Source organism: Leopardus geoffroyi, chromosome A2 (assembly GCF_018350155.1).
Source record: "Leopardus geoffroyi isolate Oge1 chromosome A2, O.geoffroyi_Oge1_pat1.0, whole genome shotgun sequence".
In the NCBI taxonomy this organism is placed as follows: Eukaryota; Metazoa; Chordata; class Mammalia; order Carnivora; family Felidae; genus Leopardus; species Leopardus geoffroyi.
The window spans coordinates 52,439,245-52,457,700 of NC_059331.1; the positions used below are offsets into that span (position 1 = coordinate 52,439,245).

At 50.7% G+C, this 18,456-nt stretch overlaps 1 protein-coding gene across 2 annotated transcripts in view; it reads left to right on the forward strand.

Annotated features, from left to right (window-relative positions):
• SLC6A11 (solute carrier family 6 member 11) overlaps nt 1–17,989 on the forward strand; it is a 134,688-nt gene extending 116,699 nt beyond the window's left edge. For both annotated transcript variants that reach the window (XM_045493806.1, XM_045493805.1), the window contains 6 exons: nt 2,305–2,417; nt 5,430–5,567; nt 9,530–9,632; nt 10,488–10,588; nt 11,367–11,537; nt 15,494–17,989. In XM_045493806.1, coding sequence (XP_045349762.1) covers nt 2,305–2,417; nt 5,430–5,567; nt 9,530–9,632; nt 10,488–10,588; nt 11,367–11,537; nt 15,494–15,646 — 779 coding nt within the window. In that variant the 3' untranslated portion in view covers nt 15,647–17,989. The remainder of the gene's footprint in view (nt 1–2,304; nt 2,418–5,429; nt 5,568–9,529; nt 9,633–10,487; nt 10,589–11,366; nt 11,538–15,493) is intronic.
• The last annotated feature ends 467 nt before the right edge of the window (nt 17,990–18,456 follow it).

Consider the following 18,456-nt stretch of genomic DNA (forward strand, 5'->3'; position numbering starts at 1 on the left):
ATACTAAAATCGGTGGGTAAAAGTTTTACTTGAAACAGGATAGTTTCATAATCTCAAAGTATCCTCACCAAGATATTTATCAGTTATAAAGGGAAACACAGTAACTTTACACTGGAGAAAACTGGCATTCACCAACCTAACCAAGTAATCAGGGTAAACATTACCAGTACTAAAGTTTACAGATATCATGTGCCCCTTTAACCTGATGCACTGAGAAGGACACAGCATCACTTCTGTGATGTTCTTGCCAAAAAAAAAAAAAAAAAATGCGTAACCTTAAAAAAATTGTATAACCTCTGTTTAATAATGAGAAAACATCAGACAAACCCATACAGAGGAACATTCCACTAAAGAATAACCAGTACTCGTTGAAATGTCAAGGTCATGAAAGAGAAGATTGGGAAACTATTGCAAATTTGGAGGAGAGTAAAGAAATACAATCATGAAGTACGGTGTGGAATCCTGAATTGCTTACTAGAATAGGAAAAAAGGACATAAGGAGAAAAACTCGTAGATAAAAAAAAAAAAAAAGGTCTGTGGTTAGTGCACAAATGCTAATTTCCTCGCCATTAAATATTGAATGCTTGCCCCTAAAATCAGAAATAAAGCAAGGCTGTATGCTGTTTCTGCTTTTATGCCATATGGTACTAGAATTTCTAGACAGTGCAATAAAGCAAGAAAAATAAATAAAAATAATTAAGATTGGAAAGGAAGGATCAAAATTGTATTTACTTATAAACAGCATGATTGACCACATAGAAAATTGTAAGAAAGCCACACACAAAAATTAATAAGTGAACTTACTATTGCCATGGGATAAAAGGACAATAAACAAAAACCTATTGTATTTTTAATATGCTAGCAACAAACAAGTGGAAATTTTAAAACTTCTGTTCTTCACAAGATACATTAAGAAAATGACAAGGCAAGCCACAGAGTAGGAGGAAATATTAATCATCCTTCTCTGATAAAGGATTTATATCCCAAATATATCAGGAATTCTCACAACTCAAGAAAAGGGAGACAACCCAGTAAAAAAAATGGGCAAAATCAACAAGGACTTCACAAAAGAAGGCGTTTGAGCAGACAACAAAGCTACGTGAAGATACTCCACATCTGATAACATCAGGTGTTGCCAAGGTTGTGGAGCCACTGGAACCCTCCAACATTACTGGTAGAAATATAAAATGACAGCTACTTTGGAAATCTGTTTGGCATTTCTTAGAAAGTTAAAGATATGTTACCATATGACCCAGCAATTCCACTCCTAAATAGGATGGGCAAAGCTAATATAAGGTGGAAAAAAAAATCAGATCAATGGTTGCCTGGAGCTAAGACAGAGAATGGGGATAGAGAGACCACAGAGGGGCCCAATGGGGCAATAGAAATGTTCTCCATCTTGAATGCAGTTATCTGGGTATATACACTTCACAACTCACTGAAGTTGTACAGTTAAAATGAGTGCTTATTATAGGTAAATTAGATTTTAATAATGTTGCTTTTAAGAGCAAATAATCAGTTAATGTTTACTGAGTATTTATTTTAAGTGCTTTCCATATTCTGCATCATCTTATTGAATTTTCAAAACCATTTCATTAGGTAGGACTTTATCATCCCCATTTTTCAGCTGAGGAGACAGATACAGATCACAATAAAGAATAAGCATTTGAACCCAGGCCATCTGCCTATAGAACCTGTGCCCTTGACCACTGTGCTACAGGGCTAGAATATCAGGTATCTCTCCCTCGATATTAATAAAGTTCATCCTCAGGACGTGCTAACCAAGCTCTTTATTTGGAGCAGCCAAAATAAGTGAGTATAGACACAGGAAATAAAGGGAAGAAGCAAAGGAAGGGGCAGCCTGGGATAGGCTATTCCTGCTACCCATTTGGAATCACCTGGTGCCTGGTCCTTGCCCCACCCTAGACTGACCCAATTAGAATCTGTGAGGTGGGCCTGAGAACCCGCATTTTAATAAGCCACCATCCCCACGTCTGCCCCAGTGAGAACAGTAGAGACAGGTCTATGCAGGGAAAGTCTGTGTGTCAGACCAACCTGGGTTTGAATCCTGACCCCTGCTGACCCTTGCGTACCTTTCTATGCCTCAGCTTGCTCATCCCTGCAATGGGCATCAAAATAGTACCAACAGCTTAGGAGGGTGGCTGGGAAATTTACCTGATTTGAGGGAGAATGAGGCATAGTACCCAGCACAAAGGGGGCACTCAATATATGATGGCTTCAAATAACAACTGAATGAGGGACCAAGCTCCACCCAGCACCTTTCTCTCTCTCCTTCCTCTCTAGGCCCCGGCCTGGCCTTTATTGCTTACCCCAAGGCTGTCACCATGATGCCTCTCTCCCCACTGTGGGCTGCCTTGTTCTTCATGATGCTGATCTTCTTGGGCCTGGACAGCCAGGTAAGGGGGAGAACCCAGGCTGGGAGGGCAGGGAGGCCAGACACTGCACTTGGGAGCAGCTCAGGGGCCTGATTGCCGCCTCTAGGTGCTGCTTGTCAGGGCCCTGCTTGCTGTCCCCATGTGGTCTCCTCTCAGCACCCCCTTCCAGGCGGTCTCCTCTGTCACCCCCAGATGCACCTGTATGGGTCCCTCCACGTCTTCCCAAACATACTTTCCCTTACCCAGAATTCCCAACTCCCAATAAAAAAAAATTTTTTTAATTGTTAAATACTTCCATTTGGTGAAAATATTTCTGCCTAGTAGCACCACTTAACAAGCGGGAAGAAATTCTCAGAGAGAGGCTTATAGTTAATGGCATATCTGAGGGCTCTGTCCCAGTCAAATCGTGGGGGACACAGGAACACAGAAAAGTACCTTCTTCCTTCCTTCTTCTCGGTGTTACGGCCCCCCAGGGCACTCCAGGATGCCACAAGGGTCCTCAGTACCACCACCAGCTCCCACTCACCCCACATCCCACCCATCTGCTCTCTTCTCATTGTTGCTAATAGGGCTCCCCCCACCCACCCTGCACTTGGCAGCCTGCCTTCCTCAGTGAAGGGTGTATAGTTAGAACTAGCAATTTATCTGTGCACGTTTTCTGTTTTCTCCTCACGAAGGCATGCATTTAATCTCAGCCTGTAAAACTCACCCCAGCCTGTACTCCCAGCCCTCCTCCAGTCCTCTCCTCGGCTTTCCAGCCAGACCCCCATGGCCTTCAGTCACTCTCCACTCGACGAAATCCACGCTTTTGCCTGCTGTTCCAGCACAGTGGGCTTTCCTGTGAGCCCCAGTGAACATCTTCTACCCAAGGCTGGAGGCTGTGCTGTCAGCCTCTGCGGCAAGGTGCTACGCCCCACCCATGACCTTGTACAAGTCACTTAGCACCCTGACCTCATGGCCGGTGTGTCTGTCAACCCGGCCAAGTCCGATCTCCCCCCCGGATGATTTCTCAGAAACTGCAAAGCTGAGCTGCTGAAGCACCGGGTGTTCCTGCTGATAATCTCCCCTTCTATTGTTGAGGGCCGAGGCCTCGGGAGGGATTGGCAGCTTGTGCGTGACAGTGACTGTCCTGCAGTGGGAGGTGGGGGACGGGGGCCTCTGCTCTGTGAGTCCCTGGGGGTGTTGAGCGGAGCCAGCACTTGGGCTGAGACACTGTGCTAGCAAGGGAGACCCGGGGGCCCAGTGGGCAGGTGGTGATCTGCTCACAATAACCACATGGACCGAGGGCCCTTGTGTCATCCCCATTTTGCAGATAAAGAAACTGAGGCCGTGTGACCAGCTGGGACATGCACCCAGGTTTTTGTGCCTCTTAGCTACCGCATGCTCTGATGTCTCTTCAGTTTGGGTCCTGGATAAACAGCCTTCCCTGAATTGCATCTCCTTCCTTCCCTGGGGACCCCGGAGAAAGGATGAGTGCAGCCAGCCTTACTGTAGAGACAGGGTAGCCTGGAGGCTAGGAGCCTGGGCTTTGGGGTCAAACAGGGCTGGGTGTGAGTCCCAGCTCCATGACTTTCACTAGCTGTGTTCCTCTGGGCTAGTCACTTCACCTCTCTGTGCTTCAGTCCCCTGCACAGTGAAGTTGGAAATACCTTTTCTGAGGGAGTAGAAACGAAAAGTAGAAAGGATATGGGGCCAACAAATGGCCCCAGGGAAGGGGGTATCTCAACATGGTGACCAGTAAAAGAATTCTTTACTCTTTTTGCTGCCCTCCCTCTTGGCAGTCCAGCACGGTGGTTAAAGCCCAGGCTGTAGAACAAGATTGCCTGCTTCCTACCCAGGCTGTATCACTGAATACCTCTGCGACCTCAGGCAGACGGCCTACCCCCTATGCTTACACGTCCTCACTTATGAAACAGGGATAGTAATAGTACCATAGAGATTAAATAAATTAGTATCTGTTAAATGCTTAGAATAGAGCCTGGCTCACCATAAGTACCATGCATTTGCCATTATTTATTATTATTATGAATTTATCAACCTTTTCTGAGGCCTTTCCTCTGTGCCACTGGAAAGAGATGAAAATCCAGGGCCCCACCTTGTAAGGGGACAGATATAAGCAAGCACGGGACCCATGAGGTGAAGCAGAGGTGGGAGGGCTGGGGTAGAGGAGAGGAAAGGTCTGTTCTGCCCAAGTTGGGGGCAAGAAGGAGCAGTCAGGAAAAGGCTTATGCAGGAGATCTGCCCATGGTCTGGAAGAACCCAGGGAGGAGGGTGACTGTGTGTTGGGATATTTGGGCTGGGTGTTGATGGTTGAGTAGGAATAGAAGTGACACCGTGCATCTGGCCCTGTCTCAGCATGGTGGGATACAGACAGGGGCTCAAGCTGTGTTGTCTTGAGCCTGCCCGGTCTGGCTGGGCCCAGAGTCTCCCACAGCACAAACACAAGAGCTGGGTGTTGGCTCGCCTCTGATTGCTCTCCATGCATCAGAGGGGTGCTTGCCCAGCAGAAACAAAGGACAGGGGAACTGTCACAGTCCTAGAGAATGAGGAAATCAAGCTCTGCCTGCAGACACTGACCAGAACCTGCCACTACCAGAGCACTCACTCTCAGGATAGGTACAGAGATGCCTATCTTGCCTCCCAGACAGCGTCTCACTTAAGTAGTCGACCCCAGAACAGGGCCCAGCATGTAGGCTCCTGATAGGAAATATGGGGGAGAAGGAGTACTAGCTTTGGAGTCAGAGACCCCAGTTCAAGTCCTGACTCTGCCGCTTCCTTGCTGAGTGACCTTGGGCAGGTTACTTCCCCTCTTGGAGTTTCAGGGTCTCCATCTTTTCCATGTACTTGCTGAAGTTCTATTAAGTGCTGGAATTGTTGTTATTCTCGGGCCCTCTGTCAGTGTGAGTGTGGGAAGGAAGGTAAGGCCAGCGGGCAAGAAGCCCAGGGGTTCGACGTGTTGCACTTGTCCAGAGCCAGGGCCGCTGAGAACCGGCTTTCTCCTGGACTTGACACCATCCTCTCTGCCCCGTCCAGTTTGTGTGCGTGGAAAGCCTCGTGACCGCTGTGGTGGACATGTACCCCAAGGTCTTTCGGAGGGGCTACCGGCGGGAGCTGCTCATCCTGGCTCTATCAGTCGTCTCCTATTTCCTGGGCCTTGTGATGCTAACGGAGGTGAGCCATGTGGACGCAAGTAAGCAATGTGAACACGGTAACGTGATGGTTAAGTGCCTGGGCTCTGGCTTAGGCAGGTCTGAGGTCAAAGCCCAGCTCTGGAATTGGCCATATGACCCTAGGCAGGTCTAGTACAGGTCTAGGACTCAGTTTCTCCTCTTTGTAATGGGTTGTTGTGCAAATCATTCGAAGTTCTCCTTGAGCCCCTAGCATAATGTCTTACGCGTGTGAAGGCTCAGCTAAAGGTCACCGTGGTCACTACCAGACAGGAGTGAAACTCGGAAAGGGAGATACTGGGTTTATCTGTAGTCATGAGCCTCTGGATGCCCGGACCACTCTCACTGTAACTTCTGGGTGAAAGGGACAGTGTTAGCTATGCAGCCTTCAACCAGGTACTGCTCTTGGACTAACATTCAGAGCAGGCTTTTCTGGGACATCACTGAGAACAACACACATGAGGATGTATGGCACCTTCAGGCACTGTGTGTCTGAGCCCCAGAACCCCTTATGTATCCCTCTTCTTGCCTCTGCTGGGCCTGTGGGTGAGGAGGGGTTCACCATTAACCCCTCAAATTAAGACTCTCTTGGGCACCTGGGGGGGCACCTCGGTTAAATGTTAGACTTCAGCTCAGGTCATGATCTCACGGTTTGTGGGTTTGAGCCCTATGTCGGGCTCTGTGCTGACAGCTCAGAGCCTGGAGCCTGCTTTGGATTCTTTGTCCTCCTCTTTCCCTGCCCCTCCCCAACTCTGTCTCTCTCTCTGTCTCAAAAATAAATAAACATTAAAAAAAAAAAAAAGACTCATAATACCATGTTTCTCCTGCAACCATCTTGTCCAATAAATACTTTCTCAAGTACCTTGAGGTGGTGACATTAGATATCTTTTCCCCCATACTCACAAAATTAGTTAGTTTAAAAAGAAAAAAAACACAGAAAACTGTTGCTGGGAGACAAGAAGAGGTTTTGTAAGAAACGTGGAAAGAGATGAGGGAATTCCAGATCCATCAAAGCGGCTGAGGTGATACTGAGGTCGGTCTGGGGAATCTTCCGCATCCTCTGCTTCTCAGCTCAGAGGCTGCCTCCTGGAAGCCTCCTCTGCTTTCCTTCCTCCAAGCACTTTGTTCCAGGCTCAGCCCAGCCTTTCTCCCACCTTAGAATGACCCCTCCAAGCACCTGTCTCTCCCCTACCAGACTCTGAGGTCCTTGAAAACAGGAGCCGGCCCAGCCGGGGCGGTGGGCTCTCTTCCCTTGGGGCCTCACAGGGGGCAGGCACTCAGGGCGTGGTGGCTGGTGTTATTAGTGTTCCTAGTCATTGTCACATTAATGGAAGTGATAATCAGCTTTGTGCAAATGAATGGTGTGGCATTCTATCTCTCCTCTTCCCACTGGGGAAACCAGCCCTGCAGTGAGCAGGGCTTCATTAAGTGCTGATTCATTACACAAAGTAGAGTCTTTTGTCACCTACGTACAAAGTGATGAGTTAAAGGGGGCTAGTGGGGACTGGGCTGCAAGAAGATAAGCTGGGCTGTGGGTGTGGATGTCACTGGCCTGGAGCAGGCGGGCAGAGGACCCTGCTGGACCTCCGGTGCTGGGGGCCCCCCCCCCGGGCCTCCAAGAGCCTGCTTGCCCACCCTTCAACCTGAGGGCGTGGATCTGCCCAGGGGTGCCTCCTGGCCCCCAGGGAGGAGCTGACCATTCATCAGCAGACACGTGGGCTTCACATGCCGACCTTCTGCCTCCCTGCAGGAAGATCCGTGAGTGAGCGCAGCAGGAAGTTCAGGTGGCCAAATGGGCCGTGTCCGCCCCAGCCTCCACAGTAATTGCCGGCGAGATCCTCTCCCTTAAGTATACACATTTAAAGTTCGGCTCTGGGGAAGAAATAGGCCACAGATTTCTTGTCTTCCACGAAGGCAGTGTGGTGGAGGGTTAAGAGCACAGGCTGTGCGGCAGTGGGCCTAGGTTGAGTCCTCAGCCCAGTGACTGGCTAAAGCCGGATGACTCTGTGCCTTGGTTTCCCCCATGAACGCCGAGGACAGCAGTCGTGCCTGCCTCATAATTAATTGCACACGCTGCAAGGACCAACCAGACTGAGACCCGGCACGCAGTTCACTCAGAGCCTGGTGCTTGGAGAGCGCTGCATATGCATGTATGGTGTTCATGGAAGGAGACGCTCAGGAGAGCCCTTGGGAGTGTGGTCTCTGCTTTTAACTCAGAAAGCCACGCCCACTGCTGGTCGCAGAGGAGCCTCTGGTTGGCTCCTTACTCTCACAGACCTGAATATCCACCACGTCTGGCACAGATGGGAGGACCCAGACCAGATACGGCCCAGAGATCCCCTTTGTTTCACCCCCAATGTGTTTTTAAGAACGTGAAGAGGTTGCCAACTATTCAGGAGAGAAAGATTTCTCAGGAAAGCCTGGATTTCTGGCATCTTCTAGAAAATCTGCATATCTGGCCGCACGCAGACCTGCCTCCCCCAGTGACTCAACCAGACTTGTGTGTGGCCAAATAGTACCAGTCTCCACCACTTCCTGCCAACTGGGCCAATGTCTCTCCCTTGTGTTACCTGTCTGGCCCTGTAGGCACTGAGATGTTGCCTCTGATGCAGCTGAAGAGATGTGAGGAAATAGTCCCAGCCTGTGTGTGGTCTCACAGGGTAGGAGGAGGCCCTGGGGGCTGTGGGAGCACAGACCAGAAGCTTAATTCCAATTACGTCCCTGTGGCAGACACACAGGAGGCTGTCCAGGCTTTGTCCTGGCCTCTTACCCTCCTGTCCTGGCATTCACAGTGCCTCCCCCAACCAGACCCTCCTTCCCTTTTCGACTTTTATTTCTACTGCTGTTGGTTGTGTTCCCCTAAGGGCAGTCACGTATTATAAAGATTTTCTGTAAGGATCCCAACCCTTCCCACACCTGTAGCTGGCCTCCCCACCTCCCCCAGCCCAGATGCCATCCCTCCTTTTTAGGAACCTTCCCGGATCACCTTGGCCACCTGAGCTTATACCTCCCAGGCCTTTCCCTGAAGTCCATCATCACAGATGTATATACCACAGAGCTGGCCCACGCCAATCCTGCATTCCACAAAGGTTGCACACCTAGTCTGTGCCAAGGCCTTGACCAGAAATGGACACAGCTGTGGACAAGCCATTCAGAGTCCCTCCCCACGGGGCTCTCACTCCACACAATTCAACTTGCAACTATCAGGGACCTACTTCGAGCCAGGCCCTGCGCTGGCAGGAGACAAAACTGGTGTGGGGGCCTCCCCAGCAGAAGCCCAGAGCTAATAGAGCAGCTGATGGGAAAACTTGTTTTAAAAACTGTGAATCCAGAAAATGTGCTACAGAGGCTTTCAGGGAGGGCTTCCTAGATGAGGTAATATTTGAGCTGAGCTTTGAAAGAACTTACCAAGCAAAAGGGAACAGCACAAAGGCAGGACGATCCCTTGGTCTGTCGGGGGGAAGCGTGTTGAAGTCGGCTGGTAGGAAGGCAGACAAGGCCAAGTGAGAGGGCAGCTGTGACTGTCAGGCTGCCTGAAGCCAAGGGGTAACGTTAAGCTGTGGAGGCACATGGTTGGATTTGCGTGTTATAAAGGTCCTGGTGAAAGCTGATGTGCCCAACGTCTAGAGAGAGGGAGACCTGTGGGGAGGCTGTTAGAGCCATCAGGGAGAGGGGCTGAGGCCACCTCTGGTTTTCCATGTTGTCTTTGGCATGTGGGGAACAGAGACAAGACAAACGATTGCAATCTGAGCAGCCCCAGAGGGTGGAATCTTATGGGGTGCCCGGGTGCAGAAGGGATATGGTTTGGGGAGGATAGGGAGAAGTAGTCTGCCCTGGTGGAAGTGACTCCTGGCCGATGGTAGCCCCAGGGCAGAGCAGAGGCCTTTCCGAGGCCAGCTGGCCAACCCTGCTCTCCCATGTGTGTTTGCGTCCCTCTGTCCATGTATCTGTCCTCCTGCTCTGCAGGGTGGCATGTACATCTTCCAGCTCTTCGACTCCTATGCTGCCAGCGGGATGTGCCTTCTCTTTGTGGCCATCTTTGAGTGTATCTGCATCGGCTGGGTGTATGGTGAGTAGAGGCCGGGCCCACCCACACCCCAGCAGCCTGCCATGGTGCCCAGCATATGGACGCCTGGGGCCCGGGAGGGCTCAGGTTCTCCGTGGCTTGTCTCCCTCTGTGTCCACCTCTTCTTCCTTTCCTCAGGGGCTCGGCCTTTCACACTTGTCAAGAGAGTTTCTTACTCTTACACCCCTGCAGCACAGGGAAGGGTTCCAGACTCAGGCACTGTGACCTTGGGCCTGTGCTTCTCTGCCCCTGAGCCTCAATTTTCCCATCTGTAAAATGGAGTAGCCCTCACCATGTCTACAAGTAGGAGATAGTGTGGGCAAAACAACAAGCACAGTGCCTGGCCCTCAGTCAGCAGCTGCCTTGTGGTCCTCCTGTTTCCTCCTATATCCTATGAGTGGATGAGGATCTGGACTCATTGGTGATGGACACCCCCACTGGGAGCATAGCTTGGGAACAGGGCCCCCTGTGGGCTGCCCTACTCATTAACAGTCCAGCCAAGCAGTCGCCTTCAGAGCCCTGCCCCTGCCCCCACGCATGTCAGCCAGGCCCAGGGTCTGCCTCTCAAAGGGACCACCTTCTACTTTGCTCCCAGAAATGTTTCCTCTTTACTGTTTCCTGGGCCTCACTGCCCAAGGTCAGTGGTGTTCCCAATATCAGACCAGAATTCCTCCTACTGCAGTATATTCTGAAACCTCACGTACATAACATCTTGGTAGCTGTTCAGTGGTAAATAAGGTCCCTGCCATCATTTGTCTGTCTCGGGCTGGGAAAAGCAAACACTTCTAGCCTTCTGTCTGGGTCTTGTACAAAAATTCTCTGGGATGTGTGTGTGGCTGTCTGTTTTATCCTGGACAGGAAGCAATCGCTTCTACGATAACATCGAAGACATGATTGGCTACCGGCCACTGTCGCTCATTAAATGGTGCTGGAAGGTTGTGACCCCCGGGATCTGTGCGGTAAGGGCCCTGCCAGAAGCTGCCTCCAGCCCGCCCACCCGCTTTTCCACTCTAGCGCCACAAGCCTGGCCAAGGCTGAAACTGAGGAGGTGATGGCCCCCTGGGTGACCCTCTGTGAATTCAGAGTCCACGGCACCCGACAGCTTTCTAAGTTGGAGTCATGGGGTCAGTTTCTGGGCTCGGCCAGGGAGGGGCCTCCCTGGGATCCCAGCTCTGCCACCAGCTTGCTGGGTGACCACAAGCAAGTCTTCTCCCTTCTCGAAGCCTTGGATTCTATACCCACAAGCTAAGTGTCCGGGGCCTGTCTCCGTGGGGCCCAAGGATTGTACCACGGACAATGTTTAGCTTTGCAGTTAACTGAGAAAGCCACAGAATTGAGGGTAAAGTTGGAGCTCATGCTCTGCCCCTCAGGCCAGACCCTGGAGGGGACTTTGTGAATGGATGTTTGATAAAAACTGCAGCCCTGCTGCTCTTTACCAGGTGCTTGGCATATGAAGCATCTCAGAGCATCTTCACAAACCATCATGGTTTTGAAAGGCAACTTTGAAAGCAACGCCAAGAAGTAGCTAGGGAAAAATGAAAATCCCTGATTGGGCAGAGGCGGTGGATGGGGCTCCTGGGGGGGGAAGGAGCTCCGAGCCCCGAGGAGGCACTGGGCCCTGTGGGCGTCCCTTCCCTGTGCCCGCAGTGCTAGCGATCCTGTGCAGCGCCTCCCCTGTCCAAGACCGTCACACAGGCCTGCAGCCGGGCCCCAGGGACCTCTCCTGTCTCTCCACAGGGCATCTTCATCTTCTTCCTGGTCAAGTACAAGCCTCTCAAGTACAACAACATGTATACCTACCCCACCTGGGGCTACGGAATTGGCTGGCTCATGGCACTCTCGTCCATGCTGTGCATCCCACTCTGGGTCTTCATCAAGGTGTGGAAGACAGAGGGGACGCTGCCTGAGGTGAGACAGCCCCGGGCAGGAGGCCGGCTGGCAAGGGCAGCTCTGAGGGGGGCTGAGGCACATGCGGGGACTGGCTCTGCCTCGGGTGGGCCAAAGAGCAGGAGCAAGTCCATGGGTCTTACCTGAGCAGGGAGTGTGTTAAGAATGAGCCCTCGTGTGTCTCTCAGGGAAGCCACTGCCAGCCCCCCCTGGCAGGTGTTCATTGTTTCCGTTATATGAGGTCATCTATATGAGGCCTTGAGGTTGGGCCAGGTTCTCTGAGTTTCCTCATCTGTAAAATGGGGACAACAGCAGTTCCTGACTTACAGAGGATTTTGTAAGGACTTGGTGAGTTCATACAGGGAAAAGCACTCAGACCAGGACCTGGAACAGAGAGTGACCAAGTGGTAGCTTTTACTGTCCTGTTAATTCATGAAGGACCCCATACCTGGGGTGAAGGGAGGGGAACACCTATCCCGTGTCATCACCGTGCCAGACTCTGTACATGCTGTATCTCCTTTAGTCCTCAGAGCAAAGCAGGTGCTGGCCTCATTTTCTGCATTCAATAGGTAGAGAAACTGAAGCTCGGAGAAGTTAAATCATTCAACCCAAAGTGAGCATCACACAGCCAAAGCTTAGCAAACCAATTTTTTTAAATTGAGATATGATTGACATATAGCATTAGTTTTAGGTAACAACATAATGATCTAACATTTGTATGTATTGTGATCACCACAGTTAAGTCTAGTTAACATCTATCACCCTGCAGTTCCAAATGTTTTTCTTGTGATGAGAACTTTTAAGATCTATTATCTTAGCAACTTTCAAATATATAGTACTGTATTATCAACCATAGTCACCATGTTGTGCATTATGTCTCTGACTTCTTTATTATGTCTCCATGAAGTTTGTACATGTGGACCCCCTTCACCCATTTCCCCACCCACCCCCACCTCTGGCAACCACCAGTCTGTTCTCTGTATCTTTGAGCTCTGTTAGGTGTTTCTTTGTGTGTTAGGTTTTTGTTTGTTTTTCAGTTTTTGGGTATTTTAGGTTCCACATATAAGTGATGCCATCGGCATTTGTCCTTCTCTGATTCATCTCACTTAGCATGATACCCTCAACGTCCATCCATGTTGTCACAAACAGGATTTCCCTTTCTATGGCTGTGTAATATTCCAGTGTGTGTGTGTGTGTGTGTGTGTGTGTGTATACACATACACATACATACATATATATGCATGCCACATCTTCTTTATACATTCATCCACGGATGGACAGTTAGGTTGTTTCCATGTCCTGGCTGCTGTAAATAATGCTGCAGTGATCATGGAGGCATACATACCTTTTCAAGTCAGTATTTTCCTTTCCTTCAGATAAATACCAGAAGTGAAATTGCTGGAACATATGGTACGTTCTATTTTTAACTGTTTGAGGAAACTTCAGAATGCTTTCCATGGTGGAAAACAAATTTTTTAAAAACAATCTTGTTACAGTATGTTTTATATATCCTAAAATTCACATGTCAGGTGTACCATTCAGTGATTTTTGTAGTAACTTTCTGTGTGTGAGAATCATCACCAGGAGTCAGCTTTAAAACCTGTCCACCACCCTAAGGAGACCCCTCATGCCCTTTCACGGTTTTCCCCATTCCCACCCCAGACACCACGCATCTCCCGTCTCTGTGGATGTGCCTGCCCGGGACACTTCCTGTCAGCGGCATCGCACCATATGTGGTCCCTTGGTGGCAGGCAGAGTTACAAACACACCGTGGTACTCTAGAGCATCCGCTGGCTATTTACTCTCCTTTCCCACCTGCTGGCACATTAGATGGTTTGAGTCACTTTCTCACTCATTTAGGGAACTGCTACATGCCAGACGCTGTTCTGTTTACAAACACTGCACCATCGAATTCTCATAGTCGTCCCCTGCGGTGGAGGCTCTTCCTGCCCCCGCTTCGCAGAGGAGAAAGCTGAAGCACAGAGAAGTGAAGCAGCTTGTCCAAGAGCACACAGCCTCAGAGTGACAGAGCAGAAACTCTGAAGTCTGGGCTCTCATTGCCTGAGTTTTGCGGCCTCCTTCATCTGCTAGCCTGGCCACACTCCACTGCCAGCCCCTGTCTCTGCCGCAGTGCCACATGACAGGGATCTCAGGGGTTGACCTTTCTCTCTCCAGGACAAGGCCAAAGGGAAATGGGAGTAGTTGTGTATGCAGACACCCAAATGCAGCTCAGAGCCAGCTGCAACCAGCCTGCCTGCCCACCGAAGGGCCTAAGCTCCAGAAAAAAGCTCCACATATCCAGCCAGAAGGAGCAAGCCGAGAGGGAAAGTCCCTTTCTCAGACCTGCTCATGCCCCCAAAGAAAGTTTCCTTGGCTCCTGCAGGGAATATAGGTCAAGGGCAGTTGGTGAATTTTGATCTGGAACCAAACCATGTCCGTGGTCCCTGCTGGCCCCTGTCCAAACTTCTGTGGCCTTTGGTATTCAGGAATGCTCTATGTTGCCTTACAAATCCTCCAGAGATCAGCTCAGGCCTGGCAAGGAGGGAGGGAGGGAGCGAGGGAGGGCTGGGGAAGGAGAGGCTATTTTCCTGAGCTTCTTCCACGTCCCTAAGCTCCCATACCTGCCTCCACAGACAGCAAGGTTCCTTAAAGATAGCAGAACTGGTTTCCAGGCCTTCCCTGAAGGTTCTACCAGCTGACAGGAAGGATCTGGAAGGAATAATGGGGTCAATGGTACTTACGCCTCTGAGAACTGCTGTGAGGATAGATATCTGTGCTAGTCTGTGACAGGCTCAACTAAACTGGACCTCATGTTAATCCTAGGAGACAGGTGCCCTTGTTCTCCCCCTTTGACAAATGAGGACACTGAGACGCAGAGAGGTTAAGTTTCTTGCCCCAGTTCAGTGGCAGAGCTGTGATTCAAACCCAAGCGCCTGGCTCTGGAGCCAGTAGTCTTTGCCCCTGTCCTGTGTCAAGAGCTTAGTGCAGTGCCTGGCACACAGGAGGCGTTCAGCACGGGGGAATCGGGCTGCTTATCCCACCTGGACAACGTAGGTTCAGCCTCTTAGGCATGGCAGTATCTGCAAGAGAAGACAGAACCTTGATCATGAAAAAACAGGCCTCCCGAGTCTTTGCGGCTTCCCTGAGGGAAAGGGTTTATGCCCAGCAAGGACATCTCAAATCCTGGTATAGTGTCTTCTCCTGATGGAATGTGTGGGGTACATGTGAAGCTGAGGTGTGGGGCCCCAGGCAGCATTGTGGCAGCAGACGTGTGTCAGGAGTCTGCCTGTGTCCTCTGCTCCCTCACTGGTACAGTCAGGATGAGAGTCATGCCATCTGTGCCCAGCCCAGTGCTGGCCACTTTCCAAGAGGAATGGGGCTATGGCTGTGACAATGTTCCCACCTTCAAGCGTGGCCAGAGGAGCACATGGCACACACCACGTGTTCCCCTGGACAGTGGCAATGTGATGACATCCCTTTTGTGGGAAATATACCCATTTATCCAGCAATCATGTAACAGCCCTAGAGTGAGCCTTAGCTCCCTCATACAACACCCCTTGCAGGCAAGTACTATTATCCCATTTCACAGAACAGGAAAGTGCAGCTCATAGAGGTTAGATAACTTCCCCAACACAGCTAGTGAGTGGCTGAGCAGAGATTCAAAGCCCAGCTGCTCTTCACCACAGGGAGGGACGAGGCGGTCAGCCCCCGATTACACCCAGTAAGCCAGGTACAAGGCTAAGCACTTGTACAAGCCATCTCCTTACTCCTCATTGTCCCCATTTTCCAGAGGAGGAAACTGAGACCCACGAAGATCAGTTCATTAGAACAGAGCTCTAAGTGACAGTGCTAAGGCCCAGATCTTGGTCTGATGGCTCTGTGGCCCCGTGGTGCCCACCCATGCAGGTGGGAGAGGCCGAGGCAGGTGCCGGGACCCCGGCAATCCCTCTCAGACAGCTCTTCTCCTCTCCACGTAGAAATTCCGGAAGTTGACCATCCCCAGCGCTGATCTGAAAATGCGGGGCAAGCTTGGGGGAGGCCCACGGACGGTGACGGTTAATGACTGTGATGCCAAACTCAAGGGCGATGGGACCATTGCAGCCATCACAGAGAAGGAGACACACTTCTGAGCAACACCTCCACCTCGGATGCCTCTCCTTCCTTTCCTCCCCCCACCCCATGTGTGTAAATGAATACCTGAAACATGTATTTCACCTAATGATAGAGGCTTGCTCGTTTTGCACAGGATTTATTAACAAGTTAATTTTAAGGTGGCCGTGTACACTCTGGAAAGTCGCATTCCCCTCCTTGCCCCCAGTTATCATGTAAGTAACATTACAAACAGATAATACTGTACAGGGACTAGCAGAATCTTCTGTGCTAGGATGGTGTTAACCAATGTTTTCTAGGGGGTAGGGAGAAGTTGTATCATATGGTCAAACTTTTATACTTGGGCTGTGGGGCAGGTGGGGTGGGAGTGATGCCTGTTCTCCGTCAGCCTTTTAGCTGACCAGACCGCGTCCCACGCTCGTCCCTGATGAGCTGCCTGTCCTCCATGCCCCCAGGAAGCCTTTGCCTTCGAATCCTGCCCTTGCCATCCCCGATCCCTTAGTAGTGGGTTTGCAGACAGCAAGGCTATGTCAGAGGAGAGAAAGTCCCACCAGACTCAGGACTCCTGGGTTATAGCCCACCCCCAACCCCACCTCTGCCCTGATCCCTCTAAGTGACCTTGGGCACTCCCATCACCTCCCTGGGCCTCAGTTTCCCCATTTCTCAAATGGGGAGGGCTGGATCCGGTGATCTCTGAGGTCCTTCCTGGCCCTGCCACATCTCTTGGGGATTCTCTTGGTGTGCCTCACTGGCTGGCAGGCCTGACCTTGATCTTGGATTATTCTGAAGACTCACTCCCAAGCTATCATCCCTGCATTGCACCTCCTGCTTATTTAAAATCAAGTTTGTTGCAAAAATGATGCGGTGTTTCCCCCTAAAACTCTAGTTTGATGCGTCTGTGAGTGGCTCCATTCTCTGGAGTCCTTCCAGGTCCTCAGCCCCCATGACAAGGCTCCTCCTGTCCTATCCATCTGCTCTCCCCCCTCATCTTTGCCTCTCCATTCTCATGGGGCTCGCAGGCATCTCCTGGGCGCTAATATTTGGGGTCAGGAAGCAGCCGCTATTCCCTTGTGGCTGTTTGTCCTGCCGCTGCCCCAGCAGGGATCTGTGTCTAGAACCTTCAACCAGCCTCCCAGGGGAAGGAGCCATAGTAGGGCCTGAACCCTGGTTTTCTCCTCTGACCCCTTTTCCATCTGCCTGTCACCTCTTCTCCTTCTTGCTGTCCTCTGCCCTCCTCTCTCTCCCCCTGTCCTACTTCCTCTCAGTCCTCCCCATCTTCTTTCCTATCACCAGCAGACCCTCGTCTCAGAGGCTTCTTCCCCACCCTGTTTTTGGGAGCCATCCTACCTGCCTCTCTCACCAGGTGGCTGAGAAACCTTGGCACTTATAGTGGAGGGGAGAACTGGGCTCCCACCCCTCCCTCTGTGCAGGCCTGGGGTTGCTGGGGGGTGAGGCCAGTGCTGCCTCAGACCCCTCTGCCTGACCTCTCTTCTTTAACTGGATTTCATCAACCCTCTCTCTTGGATTCTGAGTTATTTGGGGACAGGGAAGGTGCATTCTTTATCCTTTTCCTGTATGTTGCTGGTTTTATTTGATGGAAACAGGAGCTTTCTCCAAACTAAGACTTGAGTTTCCCATAGGGAACCCACCTGTTTGATTCACCCAAAACTTTCCAAACTGACAGCTTCTCTGCTCTGGCCAGCCCCCACCTGAAGCCCAAGTTTGCTAGAAGGGATGCCCAGTGCCCACCCCCGAGGCAGGTTGGGACGCCTGGTTCTGGGCCCCCTTTTGCACACACTGCCCAGGCCTGCCTGGCTCTCCCTACGTTGTCTGACCTGGTGGCCCCAGAAGTGGACCCAGGAAGATTGGGCCTTGTGCTGAGCCCTCTGCTTGTGTCTGTCCTCGGCTACTCTTCTTCTCCCACCAGGTGCCGGGGAAGGAGACTCCCCCCTGCTGCTGCTACCGATTCTCCACCTACAGCTCTGAGGTCTTGCTGGGGACACACTGCATTGTACCTGTGGCACTTAACATTTCACTCACTTAACACTACTCATGGGGCAGGGCGGAGGGAGGGCTTTTGCTCTATGTTTTTTGTAATTTCCTACTAGTATTTGGGCAACTTGGGGTGGGGCGGGGAGGGAAATGTGGGGGCAGGGGAAATGTCATTGTGGTGACTTTTTTGATATTCATTAGAAACAATACATCCTTTCTGAGATATTTACAGAATTATTAAAAAATGAAAAAGGTTGTACTGTTTTACATAATGAACGTTTTTATTGGGTATTCAAAGGGCACACGATTGTCTGCTTACTCATTTTTAAAAATTAAAGGAATGAACACACTATATGTGGCTGTTCCCAGCAGAGTGGTATTCATTGAGTTGCTCTTCCTGTACTGTATTACCTCCACGATATACCTGCAAAACCACCTTGGTTCCATACTTGGAGGTTGCCGTTTTAACTCAGGATTACAAATTAGAAGCACCCGGGGGTGTTGTAGGAGCCCACACTTCCTTTCCTTCCTCGCCATACATTGAACATCTTGTGCTAGGTCCTCTACAAAAGTTGTCTCTTTACTCCTTCAAAATAGTCCCATAACAGAGGCTCCTGTTTACATCCCCCACTTTACAGATAGGGGAAATTGAGACACACAGAAGTCAGGTCTGTCTGAACTCAAAACCCAGTCTTGAATCACTGTGCCTTACTGTCTCCATGCTGGCAGACCTGCATGTCTGAGGCGGACAAGGTAGGGTGGAAAGACATGACGATTTGAAACATGCAGCCCTGGTTTGGGCTCCAGGATAGTCCACAGAACAGTAAGATCATCCATA